Source organism: Tenebrio molitor, chromosome 2, assembly GCF_963966145.1.
Source record: "Tenebrio molitor chromosome 2, icTenMoli1.1, whole genome shotgun sequence".
In the NCBI taxonomy this organism is placed as follows: domain Eukaryota; kingdom Metazoa; phylum Arthropoda; class Insecta; order Coleoptera; family Tenebrionidae; genus Tenebrio; species Tenebrio molitor.
The window spans coordinates 17,762,019-17,779,762 of record NC_091047.1 but is presented as its reverse complement, the minus strand read 5'-3'; the positions used below and the strand labels follow the sequence as shown (position 1 = coordinate 17,779,762).

The following is a 17,744-nucleotide window of genomic DNA, read 5'->3' as shown; positions in this document are numbered from 1 at the left end:
TAGTGAAAAAAAGGAGTTAGTAATGAGACGTAATCGCTGACTATCGGTCAGTAATGAAACCCATTACTGATCTGTGAGGGCGCTACTATCGCACCAGTCGCGAAAAATCTCTGTATATTTTTTCTTATCGTAGTTTGCTTTTCTCAGGTAAGAGATTGAATGGGGGACACTCTATTTCACCATTTTCACTATCGCACATTTTGTTTGTTAAAAAATCTGAGCAATGTCAATTTGGTGAGTTTTATGAACTCAAATTTAATACAATCTCAATCGTGCGCGCCTATTAGGGAGGTTGGCTTTTATTTATTTTTTGTTATTATAATGTTGCTTGTTTTATTAAATAATTGATTGTGAATAAAATAATACCTATACAAACCTAGGCAAAGGTACCGTTCCTGTGCCTTGAGAACTACACTGCGCCAAAAAATTGTCATAACACATCGAATTTCGAAAATATTGTTTGATTAATGATGATTGATGAGTGAAGATATCTACACAAAGATTAACGTCCTAACATAATACATATTAACATAATATTAAGTTATAATATGCATATCAGTTTTGCTTCAATTACTTCTGCCATTTTTAAGTAATGCAAAAATACGTCTTGTGTTGCGACAATTTTTTGGCGCAGTATAGTTCACCTCGAGGCAAGCCTTTCGGTAAACTCTAAACTATTGTTCTCTCGACGGGAATGGAGTACTTTCCGCCTCGGTATGTAATATAGTAAACATTTAGGAAGTGTATTATTTGGGAGTTTTAAATGTTACGTCAATAAATATGGCAATACGTTTTAAAAATTTTATTGACAAAATATTTAGAACACTGTGGTAGTGTTATAAATTATAATTCATATTTTTTGAATAGCAAATCAATCTCTTCCTTTGGCCGTTCGTGACGTTCCCTGACGTAGTCAAATAATTTCCATAGATCTACAAACATATTGTATACAAATAATGCACAGACAATTAAACTAAAGTACGACACTTCAACCCCATATAATAATGTTGGAATAGCTTCGACAGTGATGCTCCGCACGCATTTGGCCAAAATACTTCGTCGTATTTATTCGTAAAATTTCGAGTATTACCGTTGAATTTAAAACAGTGAAAAAATATTTGTCAAATGTGACACTTTTTTCAAAAAAATTAAAATATATTAAAGATATAAGACTTTCTAGGAATAAAAAGGTAGGAATTAGCGGCATTTATAAATTATTACGTAGTTATAATATCCAACGTTTTCAGTATTGAGAAGTTGTCAATAAGAAAACAATAAAGAAAGGGAAAAATAAAAATTTTCAACTTTTTGGGCAATTTGTGAATCTGCTACGTAATTTAGAAAGGTAAAAATTTACGTGGTGAAACTGACTTCTTAATAAAGTTATACTTTTAGTTTCAAGACAGAAAGAAACCAAACAATAGTGTGTGCCCCCGGTAACAAAAAGAGTACAAATATTTGCATACAACGGAGAAAATTGTGAAAACTCATCATTTGGACAAATTGAACCATTTTTTATCTGTCGGTAAATTAAAAGTGAAATCTAAAGTACCTACAAGAAAATGAAAACGAATTATTATCTTGCAATGTTTCTGTAGTGGAAAACAATATCACTTTCAAGGTTAAATTTGACTTGCAGCCAGTGTCATATGTAGGGGATTTCTTAATTTCTAAATTTAAAAATGGTTGTGGTGAATGCCAAAAATGCTTACATATTTGCAAAAATTACGGATATTTATAAGGAGCATGACAAGTCAAAATTTAAACTAAAATATATAACAGAAGAGTTGTGTGTTTGTGTTACCAAAATTTACGATCTAAGAGGCCAATTTCAAGTTGACTTGCGACGGTCGCATTTGTTGTAGTGGTAACGGCGCAAGAGAGAAAGATGACGCATATTGGTAATTAATGTGTAGGACAAAGATAGCTACACATTTGCGCTGCACCACCTATTTGCCACCATGACTTGAAATCGGGCCCTAAGTGGATACTATTTGAATAAATTTGGAAGTAAATTATATTGGAAAAAAATTACGTATCGCCTTAGAACAAAAAATTGTTGGATGCAGCAATCAATTTTATCATCAAAAACTGCAGGATGTAAGAGAATTTGAAAAAAAAAAAAATCGTCAGACATGTTACGAAGAAAATGGGAATTTTTCAGAATATTTAATTTTTGTTGGTTCCAGATTTTAATTTAATTCATTTATTGTTAATTTTTTTATTACACATACAGTTCTGTTCACGGAAAAAGCATACAAGTCTTGAGAGAGATTTTTGCGATTTTTTGGTTGTGTAAATTTACTTGATGTTTGTTTCCATGTTTACCCATACCTATTAAGTTACAAAGTTACAAACAAATTTTGATTCTACCAGACTTAAAAAAAAAAAACCAACAATAAACCTTGAAAATAAAGAATAATATGTATCTATAATGTTGATAAAAGTAACATCAGAGTTCAGAGGGGACATGAAGTACAGTCGCGAGCAATAAATTTTGGTCGTGAAGGTCATTCTTTGACGCAATCAATAATGCTCCATTGTAAAAAAGTCGTAAATATCATAACCTATCATCATGTTGTATGACATTGTCATTTTTTTCTCAATTTTTTGACACTTTGTTGACGTGGGCATAATCAGGCATGGAAATTTTTAAAATTTTTGACAATCTAACCAAATTTTGAAATGACATTGACGACCAAAATTTATTGCTCGCGACAGTACCTACATCACGGCCTCCTAGATTCATAAGAGACTCGTCTCTTATCCGGCCTGCCGCATTCGTAGTTCTAAGCATTATTTTTGTTTTATAGGGTGCGCCACAATACGGGGCTTATGTGTTGTAGCGGTTGCCTGCCTTGCAGGAAATTATTGTTTTATAGAGGTGTTTTCAACATTTTTCAACAGTTTTAACGCACCCATACATCTGCCACTTTTTCAAAATCTCAAATCAAAAATATTTTTTATGAACGGTAAATTTAATTTCAACAAATTTCTTTTTTATTATTTTTTGTTATTTGTCTGTGAGTGCAAGTTACAAAAATTTACAATGACAGGAAGTTCTAATTTTTAAATAAGTGTCTCACTCACATTTTACCATGAACAGGACAATGAATTAGTGGATTTCCCGAAAGATATGAGGCCAAGATATTCTTCAAAACAAAATTTATATTTTTCTTTGGAATGCTTGGTAGAATTTCTACTATTATTGAAATTATTGTAAATTGTATAGTTTGCGAACGAGAAATTGAAATTTAAGTTTCTTCACTTGCAATGGGTTTAGGGTAGATTGTAAAGATTATAATATTGCTAGTTACTAAAAAGGGATGCCGAATATCAGTAAAATGCAGATTGTTTGTCCCTCCTGGAATGAACTGCTCATAGTCGTAAATCTTCATTATTATCTATAATGTTTAACCTACCTAAAACCCATTGCAAGATGCAAGTGAAGAAGCTAAAATTCCAATTTCTCATTCCCAAACTATACTAGACCCACAAATTGATCATTGGGGTAACTTAGCCTTCCTCTATCTTAGTAATAAATTAATTCCAGTAACGGGATTTTCTTTTTCGAATTTGAATCTTGTAAATGTGACAAGCAATAATCACATCCATGGATTGCCTTCGTTATTTTCATAATTAAGTAGCCACATAAAAAACCTGTTGCCGCCGTCTCAATTTGAAAATTAGTACTTGGCAGATAACTAAAAGAAGACAATTTTTCTAGTTTTTCCAGAGAACTATCTTGCAAGGTGACTGAAATATTTACATTGGTCCTTAAATTTTGGAATCTTGGTAAAATTTTACTACTTGCATATTCTGCGGCACTCATGATATGATCTCTCAGTCCTGTTGATCTCTCAGTCCTGTCTTCGAGTGTCTTCCATGCCGCATTTAAAGTGATATCATTGGGTAGATTATGATAAGAGGTGTTAACTTTATGTCGTGAACTAATACAACATTTTTTCTTTGTTTGTGGCATTTTTTAAAGTTTCAACTGCACTTAGTTTTTCAATTTGACAATTTATTATATAAAATGTCATTATTCATACGTATTTTTAGTTGCATATACTAATATATGGATCACATTAAAGTCGCTAGATGGACATACTATACGGGGAATTTTCAAAAACAGACATTTATCGAATGCGACAGGCCGGATAAGAGACGAGTCTCTTATGAATCTAGGAGGCCGTGACCTACATACACTGAAATCGAATTATTTCAATTACCTGCCACTGACATTGACAGTGACATCAGGTAATGGTAAATCTGATTTACACAAGCAAAATGTAAGTGTATGCTTTTTCACTGAACAGAAGTGTACTTAATAAAACTTATATTTTTTTTAAAGACATTTTACATTACGCCACTAAAGTTTATTTCTTTGACGGCTCGCAATGACAGGCGGAGCTGATGACGCCACACTATAGTTTATTTTTTAATCAAAAAACCACAACACCGCAATTTACACCCAAAATAGAGCTGACAACATTGTACACTTTTGACATAGGGTGAAAAATCTCATCATATAAAAATTGAGGTTATTAGAGATATTAGTAGCGCAGCATGTTAATAAAGTTAATAACAACTAATTTGAGAGTTTAATAAATGTCTTACTTTGCGAGGCATTTTTAATAACACGTTCAAATTTTAGCTGCGAGTTTGCGTACTTTCAAGGACATTAAAAATGACAGACGTTGGCTGGTATAGTCAATAGATATCATTAAATTCCCTAAATTTAGTAAAATTTATATTTACAAACCTAAATCAACAGGTCGTGGTTCTTTGATTAAAAAATAGACTATACGTAAAGTCTGTCTCAATTCTAAATTTCCACCAACACTGCATTCTACGTTGGAAATACAACCGACAACACTGTTTGGTGAAAAATGCGTCAGATTGTATTTATAAGGTTATCTGTCAACTTCCGTTTTTACAAGTCAAAATTTTAGAATAAAGTAAAATAACGAAATAGTTATTTATTTAATGAGTTCGTGTGTAAATTGTTTTTTTTTTGCATGAGTGGGCCAGTTAAACGCGAGTGAAACGAGCGTTTTAAAGGTCCACGAGTGCAAAAAAAGTTCGATTTACACAAGGACGAGTCGAATACAACGTTTTATTGTTCGCCGAGACACTTAAAGGCTCAAAATCGCTTAAAATCTTTAAAATTAACTTGACGTTTCGTTTTGACAAGATGTGACATTTATCAAAATCTGTTCACACAGGAGAAAATTCTCAAATTCTGACAGTGTCAAAAAACCATTTTTATTTTTCACTTTACTATAATTGAATGATAACTCCTAGGATACAAAATACGTAAACATGTCCATAACAACCGGGGCATAATAAGAATAACCGGGCGTAATGAATTCATAACGCCCTCATCAATTCATAATTGCAACACAAAAGAAAATTTGACCATTATAAATAAACTATTTGTTTTTGTTTCATAGGCTACCAAACGTTGTATTTATGTAGGTAAAGCGTACACAAAGATGCCAATTCTTTGTCTTTTTTTTAAAGAACACGTAGTGAAAAATAAAATCTTGTATGTACCATGGCGTCACCGAATGATTACGCCCATCGAACGATATCCATCTGTCGGGCTAAAGCCCTCGAGCTGGATTCATCGTTCTCCCGGCGTAATAATCGTTGTAACGCCCTTGGTGCAGAAATAGCTGTTAAAATGCAGCAAGTAAGTAGGTAGAAAATCAAATTTTAAAAGCAAAATAAACATATGAACTAATTTTAATGTTTTCGAATCATGTTTATAAAATAATTATATTGCCAACTTTCGTTATAAAAATCCCGTTTAGAAATATTTTTATTTTGCCAACATAATTCAACATGTGGTGGAAATTTAGTATTGAGACAAACTATAATAATCGTGTCAAAAATAAATTATTCCCTAGGATTTAGGGATATATATTCGTTACTAGCTTGCCATAAATTTGGTTAGGTTGGAGGCTATGTGGTTTCTGTTGACAAACAAATGATATCGTAACCGTAACGCAGCGAATTCGTCGTTACAGTTGCATATGGCACTATTTCTCGCTAAGTGATAGATGTTTTTTCGTTTTACAATCAATTTTGGTTTCTGGTGGCATATTTAATTGAACTTAATCTCTCAATTCATAGTAACCAACCTTACGCATCCAAAATTACTTTTGAAAATTCTAGTTACACACAACGTAATTTCCCTAAAAGTTCGAATTCTAGGGAGTAATTTATTTTTGACACGATTATAGTGCACGTGATTGGTTAAATGAATCGAGTATAAATCATGGTTCACACATTATAATAAGTTTTTCCAACTTATTGTTCATATTACAAAAGTTTTTGGCAGAACAATTTTGTTTAATTCATCTTTCTAAAACTTTCTAAATAAAAGTACCTAATGACTAGACCTTGGCGGAAAATAGTGAAAGCGACAAGATTACCTCCTACCATCACAATCCAGTGCAGCGCGCTCGTATAATATACTGTCATTATAAATCATTGTCCCATAGCAGTAGGTGTTGGTGACGTAGTTGAATGTGCCGTAAGTCTCATAACATGAGTGAGACTAGAATCGCCGATAGGTGGCGCTACCGGAGTACCGGCGGTAGTGGAAATGGGTGCGTTCTTTTATTAAGCATAATTTTATGGTGGAAACCACCCAGCAATGATGGGGAACTGATGGAACTTCATGACTTGGTGGCAACAAAACGTGGATATTAAAAAAAAACGAAGTTGGTTGTTCACCAGTCACCACTCAGCTGTTATTCAGAATAACGACGCTAAAAAAAACGGCACGCCGCATAATAACATCAAAAGTTGAAAACCTTCCAAACTAATAATAAACAAATGGCAGGGCACGTTGCAGAAAAATTGATTTCTGTTAATCTCGTAATCACTTGCGCCGCGATTGCAACAAGAGTGTTGTTGTTTTCACATTGATATGTGATAGGGATTGGAGGACTGAATCAGTGGTCCACCGCGTTATTGCAAACGGAAATATATTGGATTAAAGTACATTTAACTTAAACATAACATTCACCGTCTCAAACCGGCCAGACTACTTCCATAATACTAATAACTTAACTTATACCAACTGTAATCTGGTAACAAACTATACAGCGCGTTACGATCATTTTCTAACAATATGAATATAATATTATGACACCAAAATTTTAGTTATCAACTTCCCGCGAATTTCCTCCGAAGTTGGTGGCAACATATGAATTCCATCAGTACTTTAAGAACGTTCCTTGGTGTTTCCACCAAAACGGTTAAGAACGGTTTTGGTGACATCAAAGAACGCACCCAATCTGTCTACTATACAGTGAGTTTTTTTTAAGACTGGCCATAGGGTTTTACGTGCTAATTTTTCAACTCCCTGTTAACTTTTGTTCCGATGAAAATATTCAAACCATTTTTGGAATAAAGTTGGAAGATTTTTTAAACTATCGGATAGATTACAATTCAATATCCCAAACTGTCGAAAAAGTTGTGAAAAAATATTTTTAGGGCGCCGAAATAATAGTATGTCGAGCGGCCACCAGAGTAGCGCCATTGTCGGCTCAAGCTGCACCTGACGATCTCCACTTTTGGACGCTTTCGGCGCGCTAAAAAATATTTTTTCCACAACTTTTTCGACAGTTTGGGATATTGAATTGTAATCTATCCGATAGTTTGAAAAATTTTCCAACTGTGTTCCAAAAATGGTTTGAATATTTTCATCAGAACAAAAGTTAACAGGGGGTTGCAAAATTAGCATGTAAAACCCTATGGCCAGTCTTAAAAAAACTCACTGTATAGTATGTCTAACGTTGCGAGGCTGGCGGCAGATTCAAAATTTGAGTGAGTTTTCAACGCCAACTGAGATGGGACAATCATTTATAATGACCCTGTAAAACGATCCACGGTTCACGCTCGCAGCGAAAAACATAGCGGTGCGGCGCTGGAGCGGACTGGTGGGGAGCGCCAACTATTTTCCGCCTAAACCTAGTTATGACCAAAGAGCCTGTATAAAATAAATTCTGAACGGTTTTATTTTCATTTTCCGCTGTTTTCATAAATACATGCAAACAGTGAATACTTACGATTTTTATCATTGTCTGACATAAACATTGTAAGAGTACTGAATCTTCTTATATTAGTGAAGAACATTAAAAAATTAAAAACATTATCATTTTTACTAGTAAAGCATTTTGCCAGTACTTCTAAAATTTCACTGAAGATGCCACTTTCCAAAGATTCTTTGAATATTTGAGGCAAGGTTTCTGGTTTAATTGACTTCAAAAAAATATACTTGTCATTGATCATTTTTAAATGTTGCCACTGTGAATAAAACTGTACTGAATTTTTCGGGGTCTTTAACTCAATTAGTCCTTCATTCATTTTAACATTATTCATGTTGTTTTTATTTTCTTTTATCATTTCACAGGGCCCTGGGTACTTTTCAACAACTGTCAAGTCATCTGTTTTTAAAGTTGTTTTGAACATATTTGTTTTATGAGAAAATGCTGCCTCTTCATTACTTGACAAGTTTCTTGCACATTCCTCAAGTTCTTGTATCTTAATCTGCATTAATGGTTTTTTTGATTGTAGATGTACTGGCTTGCTAACTGCTTTCACTAAAATTATATTATCTGTTTCACTGTGCAAATAATTATTTGTTGCTTCTGTAATGCATTCTTTTGCTTGTTTGCCATTACTAAATACAGTACTGGCACTTTCATTATTGTTATACAATGTAGGCGCTGTTCCTTTTTTTCTGTGCCTCGATGCTGTAAATTTAGATACAGGGCGTTGTTGTGAATTATCCTCTACCTAAAAATAAAAGAAAAATAAACATTGCAAATTTACATTGATTAGTATCACCCTTTGTGCTGTAACAAATTTTTTCCTTAAATTTTCTAAATTAACTTTTGATTCCTTATTTTTTGGTTCTAATTCTAATACTCTCACAAGATCTGAATCTGCATCTTCCCATTTGTTAAGTGCTTCTCTTGCAGCTGCTCTTCTCTGGTAAGCTTTTACATATGTTTTATCTAATGTTATAGACATCGTACAGTCTGATTCAGCTTTGATGTAACTAAAAAACACATTAAGTTTACATTTCTAGATCTTAAATTATGACACTTACTTTTCCTTTTTTAGAAAACATAATGCTCTATTAGCATAAAAAATTGGATCATATGAATATACATCAATTGCTTTTGTATAGCAATCAATTGCATCATCCCACATTTTAGATTTGACAAATTTATTACCCTAAAAATGCTTTAATGAAAATTTATGATTACCTAGCTTTAATTTTACTTTTTCTTTTTCTACATATGCTTCATCTTTCAGAGTTTCATCATATTCATCAGTTAAATCAGAATCAGCATTTTCATCATCAACTTTTTCACACTCTGCTTCAGCATCAAATTTTTCCCAAGCTGTATAATCTGTAAGTCCACTTTTACATCTAGACTTCTCTATTAGTAGTGGTTTTCTATCTGATTTTCTTTTTTTGTTTACTGCAACTTCTGTTTTTTTATCAAGTAGCTAAAAATTTCAAATATTTATGGTTAGAACACAATATTATGTTTCTATCTAGGTGTTTTAAATTACAAAAATGAATAAAATAAAATTGTGCGATAATAATACAATCAGAATTTTTAACAAATGCAACAAGTAATACGCAAATCTTTCAAATTATAATACAACAGTTTGATCCAAATTTTAAACCTACATTGCTGTCGGTGGGTTGCTGACGGGATTCTTCCTTCTTTTTCATATCTTCACCCCACATTTTTAGATCTTTATAAAAATCATTAAGATCACTGGCATTTTCTCGCAGCTGTTTTTGCAGTAAAATTGGATTCATCGTGATTCACATCAAAAACAAATCTCAAGTATTGAAAGAAACACTTTGCACAAATGTCAAACCAAAGATAACAAACTACAAACGTCACACACAACCAAGGACAGACAAACAGCTTATTGTCAGCCAACTGCGATACTTATTATAAGATGGCGCTGAAGTGTTTTACTGGTTGTCTATATCCATGATCATAAATTTTGTGATTGTTACATAAGAAAAACTTCCATAATTGCAGGATCAGCTGCCGAACAAGCAAGTAAACGAAAACATGACAAATATCAAAATTTAAAGTCTGCAAATTATATTTGGTCATTGTTCACTTTAACTACTTCTGGAATTTTCGCGTTTTTTCTGGCTAGACAGCCACAGGGCGTCCTCCTACATCAACGAAAGCTCAATAAGTATGCAACAAACACTAAGTATTTCATCTTATCTATATGCAACAAGATACACAAGCATTTTTAAATAAAATCAGGAAACTCAAATATTATTATACAGGGTTATTCACGAGAGGGATACTTCTGAATTTTTATTTTGGCGCAACCAACAATACCAATGGCAGTAACTACTAAATCAAATGTGTTATTTCTTTTAAATTAGAAATCAAAGTAAGTTGGATAGATTTGTGAGAAATGTCATATTGGCAGATAACCTGTATTTAATCAAAATTCAACAAATAAATTAACAAATTAAGTTAATGTAAAAGGTGTTCGAAGTGTCTACCATCGGCTTCTAAACATCCGCAGCGGCGACAGAATTCTTTCCACACTCTCCATAAATGAGGAGCATGTGTCTTTTCGTCGTTATTGTAACAACACATTTTTCGAATTGACAAAATTTTTTAGCTTCAACGTCAAAGAGACAGAGCTAAGAGCCATCATGGATTCAGTTATAATTATTTTCAAAATTTGAAATCAAGATATTGTTGCAATGTGTATAATGGGTTGCGGTAAAAAGAAATTCAGAAATACCCCTCTCGTGAATAACCCTGTATTGAGGCCCGGTTTATTCACCTTCAGGTAACTTTATTTGAACGGTAATTACCATGGATCTACCAATAGCAGATTCTAAATCATAGCAACCACTGGCCAGATAAATTTACTTGAAGGTGAATAAACCGGGCCTAAGTAAATATAATATTGTAGCATAAATCACGGATGTGGTACCAAAGCGCCCCGTACTAACCCTTTCGAAGCGCTACCGTCACCAGCGAGAATCTAATCGCTGGGTCCCTACCATCACATCAGCTGCGCGCCGTCGGAGCGTGCCGGACCATCTCCAGTCAGGCTATAAAAGGGATGCACGCAAGGACAATAATTCATTATTATTCACTTAATCATTCGAGCTCCCTCAAGAGTCTCACCGCAAACCTTTGTTAACTTTGTTTACCTTTATGTAAATAAATTATTTACAACACAAACACTGTTAAAAGTGACGCCACAACGTGGGGCCCGATTGTTAAAAGTGACTCCACAACGTGGGGCATAATGTTAAAAGTGGCGCTACAACATGGGGCCCGATGTTAAAAGTGACACCCAACTTCGGGCCAAAAATCCACGACCCACCAACAGAGTTCAAGCACTGAGCACGGTCTTACTCTGAAAATCCAAAAATCCAACAGAGTTCAAGCACTGATCACGGTCTTACTCTAAAAATTCCAAAGTCCACGACTCAACACAGAGTTTAAGCACTGACAGGCACTGAAGACGGTCCACCCGGTCTTACTCTAAGAGTCTCCTTCGTCCAAAAATTGAACGACAGAGTTTAAGCACTGAACGGCACTGAAGACGGTCCACCCGGTCTTACTCTAAAAATCCAAAATCCACGACTCAACACAGAGTTCAAGCACTGAACGGCACTGAAGACGGTCCACCCGGTCTTACTCTAAGAGTCTCCTTCGTCCAAAAATTGAACGACAGAGTTTAAGCACTGAACGGCACTGAAGACGGTCCAACCGGTCTTACTCTAAGAGTCTCCGACGTCCAAACATTGAACGATAGAGTTTAAGCACTGAACGGCACTGAAGACGGTCCACCCAGTCTTACTCTAAAAATCCAAAATCCACGGCTCAACACAGCGTTTAAGCACTGACAGGCACTGAAGATGGTCCACCCGGTCTCACTCTAAGAGTCTCCATCGTCCAAAATTGAACGACAGAGTTTAAGCACTGAAAGGCACTGACGACGGTCCAACCACCGGTCTTACTCTACCAATCCAAAAACGATCGCCACCATTCCTCATCAAAAGCCCGTCCCTTTGCAACGTCGCAGTCCGCGACTGAACGACGCCATGGCCATCCAAATGTTCCAGCAGTGGATGACTCGACTTGAACTGGGACTTGGACCGACGACGACGCCGGTCGCCGCTGGTGCAACACAGGTTTGCTGCTACAGATGCCAAAGTCCTGGTATCCACCGGAAAAATTGTCCAACCTGCAACGTAACCGACTCCGGACGTACGTGAACCCCATGTTACCACGACGAAGCCCCACAGTCTTGGTATCTATATCCGGTGTACAAGAGTCCGCCATCGTAGATACCGTCGCCACAACGTGGGGCCCGATTGTTAAAAGTGACTCCACAACGTGGGGCATAATGTTAAAATATTCCTTAACATTGACACAGAACATAATATAATGTATTCCAACTTTAAAAAAACGATGCTTGGCCATGACAATCTGACAGATTTCATCCTGTATATCTGAATAAAAGTTTGGTTAGGAATTTTGAAAATTTTGAAGGCACAGTGTTGCCATACTTAGGTTCCGCTTTTTTGCGAATCGATTGAAACAGTATTACAAGAGATTAATAGAGAACCCAGCATTTTTTATTAAAAATAGCAATTGAAAAAAAACTAAAAAAGACAAATCAAAATGTAAACATCTGGTGGAGGCTTTAGTCGTCGAATGAGTTTCAAGAACGCTTGCTTTAGTTTAACAAGCAGAAAACGGATAAGTTCTCCAAAATGGAATCACTTTTTTTAAAAGACATCTACACTTTAACCTCCTCCATTATTTCATCTTCAGAATTATCTTCATCAACGAATAATTTCGTTCAGATCTCTTTTAAAAAATGGTTCCACTTTTCTAATTTTCCTCTTTTTGTAGTTCTAGTATCCTCCAGACCCTTTTTTGTAATTATGCAATATATAACAGATCCCACCTATAAATTAGTTATACAGTTCAGGATTTCATCGAATACAAATTCATTGTTCTCACATTGAAGATATCCATCAATCAGTTAATAATCGCATCATTACTTAGATCGGGCTTATCTCGTTTAAAATGTGTCTAGCCCATCAACACACCACGTTTTGTCTCGACAAACACAACTTTTGGCATTATGTACTTGTAATAAACCCTTTAAATTATTACTTTGTGTTGTTTAATTTAAAATAAATTGGAAAAACGTCAAAATGACATTTATTGACAACTTTATTTACTTTTTGTTTTAGAATCATCGGTAATTGTTCACTTTAACTACTTCTGGAATTTTCGCGTTTTTTCTGGCTAGACAGCCTCAGGACGTCCTTTTACATCGTTTCCCACCAGTCAAACCTTGTGCAAATGAAAATTTTCCTTACCCTTTAGTTATATTAAGACTTGGCGCGACCTTGACGCGACCTTGAAACACAACAAGAGAGAAAAAAAGGCATTTGCACAAGGTTTGAATGGTGGGACACGATCTAGGAGGACGCCCTGAGGCTGTCTAGCCAGAAAAAACGCGAAAATTCCAGAAGTAGTTAAAGTGAACAATTACCGAATCATCTTGCAACATAGCACTTCAAATTTAGTTACAAACATGGCCTCCTAGATCTAAAGAGACAAAGTCTCTTATAAGGCCAGTCGCATCGTAGAAATGTCTGTTTTTAAATGTCTTTCATTGACATCCCATGACCAACTTCATTAAACTATGTTATGGCCATTCCAAATATCGAAAAAAAGTAAACCAAATGACAAGTCGATGATGGACATTGATGGACATAGAGAAAATAAAATACTATAGAATGAAAAGTCCCTAATAAATTTTTGGAAAATTGTTTAGCGCACCCTCACCACACCGCAAGAGGGCGCAAATGTTTTAAAAAGTCAAAACTTTAAAATCAAAGTAATCTCAATAATCTAAAAATCAGTCAAAGCAGTGTCAATCTTTATGTCACTATCTTGTAATTCAAAATGAGGCTGTCTCACGTTCACATACTCGTATAATGTAGTACCGCTGCTAAGATTGCTAAATTTGTTGTTGAGAGAATCAAGCAAAATTTATATAGAAAACAATCAACAAATTGAAAGAAAAATAATACTTCAAGACCAAGAGATTACACCATTATTTGATACACCTCATCTTATTAAAGGAATTAGAAATTATAGGATAACAAAAGATTTGGTTTGGGAAGTAAACGAAGAAATTTTAAGTGTGAAATTGGACCATATAGTGAAGGTTTATCTTTATGATTCAGCGTGGGGCGAATTAAGAGCCCTCCACAAAATTACGGACATGCAGATAAGATCCAAAAGATGTCCTATGCAACTCAAGTTTTGAGTCGTCATAGTCATGATTAATTCAACTATCACGCTATTAGTTAACTGTGGTAATTTCTAATGACAATTGTTGTTAATAATCTAATATATATTTTAACTAACAGGTAGAACAAACCTAAATGATGAAGACTTGGGAACTGCAAAAACAATAACTTTTTTGACAAACTCTTTGATAATAATCTGGAGGGAGGGACATTTCGCCCACGTTGCGAGAAACCTCTTGCTTGTGGAGTTTACAAAAATCCGGGGCACACAAAATTTTGGCAGGAAGCAGTCCTACACATACGCAATATGTACCCATTTTGGAAAAATTTTTGGATTAAAAAAACAGCACTTCCTTCCATTAAAAAAATTGAATGAAAACATTGGAAGGATTTTTGGATGTATACTAAAATTTAGCAGAAAGTGGCAAGTGTGAGTTTTTTAGAGTTTGTAAAAAATGTTAATAAGATTCATAATATTTTCAAAATTATATTCAGTAACATAATTTCGGCCAATAATATTAAAAGCAAAATTTTAACGGTAATTCAAACATAAGTACCTAATGTTAATTTTTCGTTCACTTAAAAATAAAATTGAAGGATTAATTATTGGTAAAATAATTCATTTAACCACATTTACATTAAGGGGTAAAATTTAATTTTAAGTGGTAGGATACGAGAACGGTAACATTTAGGAATAATATTAATAAAAATGAAGCAGAACTGTATCAAAAACGGTTGAAAATAAAATATCGAAAGTATTGCTGGCGTTTGAATTTGTTGTGAAAATTTGAGATGATAAAAAAAATCAAAGGAAAGGTAAACGCATCCAGTAGGCTGTGATTTTGCACCCTCACCAGGATAAGAGATGGCGGTAAACGCTTTGTGCCCAAAAAATGTATAGGGAGTTTGCGTTCTATATGTTCTTATTTTGTCTATGTTGATGGAGATGAAGTGGCGATATCTAGTGAAATTTAGAATAACCACACATTTAAAAAGTTAAATATCAGGTTATGTTATATGCCATTTCATTGTCAAAAACTGTCAGTTTATACGTTTTCGTCGTGGAACTTGATCATTTCGGAGTAAAACGATGCAAGAATTACAGAATTCGAGGTTCTAAGACGCCAACTTTCCTCTAAATACGTTTTTACACACGCAAATATGAAGGATCACAGCAAACCCGCGCCGAATCGGAATTTCGTCGTGGAACTTGAACATTTCGGAGTAAAACGATGCAAGAATTACAGAAATCGAGGTTCTAAGACGCTAACTAATTTTTCATGTTCCTGCCATAGTGTCATAAAAGTATAAACTGACAGTTTTTGACAATGAAATGGCATATAACATAACCTGATATTTAACTTTTTAAATGTGTGGTTATTCTAAATTTCACTAGATATCGCCACTTCATCTCCATCACCATGGCCAACTTCATCTACAGTAGTCTAGCTTCCGCTGCGCTCCATACGGCCGTCCCAATAAGGGTCTAAAGTTGATTCAGCTAACCTAAAAAAATCGTTTGGTAACTAGCCCCATCTGTTGCAAAATTTTTAACATAAATCTTTATGGGTTGATGGGGAAACCGTGTTTTTTTGTCAGTTTGGCGGAAAAATGTGAACCGGACTTGATACTACCCTTTCGACTGTTAGAGAAAATTCGAAATTTAAGTTAACCAATTATTATTTTTAATTGCAGTAACCCCAAATATGCAGCTTCTGTTGCTTTCATAGCAGGGTATATTGTAAAAAAATTAAATGAAATATTTCACTGCGACAGTTGTCTCTTTCCTATATTGTCTTTTTCAACCCCTGGTCCTCGTACGTTCAATTAATCTTCAAAATCGTTCTTATCCAAATTATCAGTTTGTAAGTTTTTTTAAAGAATTGGCAGATATTGCCACCACAGAAATTTTATTATATTTGGCAAAAGAAAATATTTGCAAACAACTCGTAACAGTTTTACTTCCACATTTAATTCGTAATTCCCTCTTTATCTGTAACACACATAAAGACAAAATTTGTAGTTATTATAGAATTATTGATGAAACCACTTTTAAATAATAGTTGTTCACAAAAAACTGATTCCATAAAAAGAAAATCAATTGCTAATAAACCCATAAGTGGAAAGGTTTTAAAATTATAATACTACGTATCTACCAAAGAGGTACCTACATACCTACCTCCCTATCCACCCATTTAGGTATGTTCTTTAGTTATCACTCCTTTATGCTTTTTATAATTACGTTACTTTCGAGTTTTGTTCCTTTTCCATTGTTTTATGTAAATGATGTATTAAATATAGTTATATATTTTCCAGTTTTACAAGACTATTACATATTTTCGTTTGATTTTCATATCTTTTTGAAACTTCATGACACTTTTGAAGGAAACGTCAATCATTGTTACTAACATTTTTCTCCGCTAGTTGGGGCTAGTTACCGAACGATTTTTTGAGGTTAGTAGAATCAATTTCAACAATGAAAATTGGCGTATTGGGACGGCCGTATGGAGCGCAGCGGAAGCTAGATGAAGTTGGCCATGTCCATCACATGACCAACTTCATTAAACTATGTTAACGAATTTCTTTTCTAGTACCACAAATTTCCCGAAGAACCTCAAACCATTTAGCTCTAACTCCACTGTCGTTGGGAAATTGAAATAAAGGTTTTTCAGAATTGCCACAAATAATGCATTTAATGAGCATTTTCAGAGTTTTTTGATTGACAAAATTTCAAATTTGACGGCAATTTTACCTTGATGTCTAACAAACAGATGGCACCACTTCATCACTATCCATGACATACTTCATACGAAGCTCATTTTAATGGAATTGGAATGGCCATAACATAGTTTAATGAAGTTGGTCATGGACATCCGGGACATCCCTTATAGTAGCTCCCTCTATTTTTCAATCATGTACATTACGGTAGGCGGCTAATTTTGAAAAATCAAAAATATTTGTCAATTTATTTTTACAAAATGGCATACGTAAAAAAGTGCTGCATAAAATAGTGTAATTGAAGTACCTAATCCTGATGATAATGTTTCCTTTCATTCTATACCTGCAGATGCAAATTTAAATTTATTGTGGAAAACATTTTTTTCAGACGACCACTATGAAAAATGCGTAAATTCGCACAAATAACTATTATTGAAAGTTGGCTATTGCATGCAAATAGCGAACCCATGTGCAATGAAACTGGTTAGCCAATCAGATACCTTCTAGCCTGTGCGCAATGAAATCATTGCACACAGTTGTAGTAACCATGGCCACCAATGTATGTTTTGTCCGCAGCTCTGTCGAATAATATTTGAAGTTTGAAGGAATACCGAATATTAGCGTTTTTTTTGTGGTCGTCGGA

General features: G+C 34.4%; 1 protein-coding gene across 1 annotated transcript; it reads right to left on the bottom strand.

The window, feature by feature from the left end:
- Positions 1–787: 787 nt before the first annotated feature.
- Positions 788–9,988, bottom strand: spag (spaghetti). The gene is made up of 6 exons (XM_069038178.1): positions 9,728–9,988; positions 9,310–9,540; positions 9,134–9,261; positions 8,869–9,082; positions 8,088–8,817; positions 788–932 (listed from the first exon to the last, which is right to left on the bottom strand). Exons 1-6 carry the CDS (start codon positions 9,860–9,862, stop codon positions 844–846), a joined length of 1,527 nt encoding a protein of 508 aa, XP_068894279.1. The 5' UTR covers positions 9,863–9,988; the 3' UTR covers positions 788–843.
- Between the last annotated feature and the right edge of the window lie 7,756 nt (positions 9,989–17,744).

Excerpts from the sequence above, each read along its gene's own strand:
- spag (XM_069038178.1), bottom strand. The coding sequence starts at position 9,862 with ATGAATCCAATTTTACTGCAAAAACAGCTGCGAGAAAATGCCAGTGAT. Across the intron at positions 8,818-8,868 it reads AATTTGTTACAGCACAAAGG|GTAGAGGATAATTCACAACA; the intron begins GTGATACTAATC and ends TTTTATTTTTAG. Across the intron at positions 933-8,087 it reads GTCAGACAATGATAAAAATC|ATCTATGGAAATTATTTGAC; the intron begins GTAAGTATTCAC and ends ATATGTTTGTAG.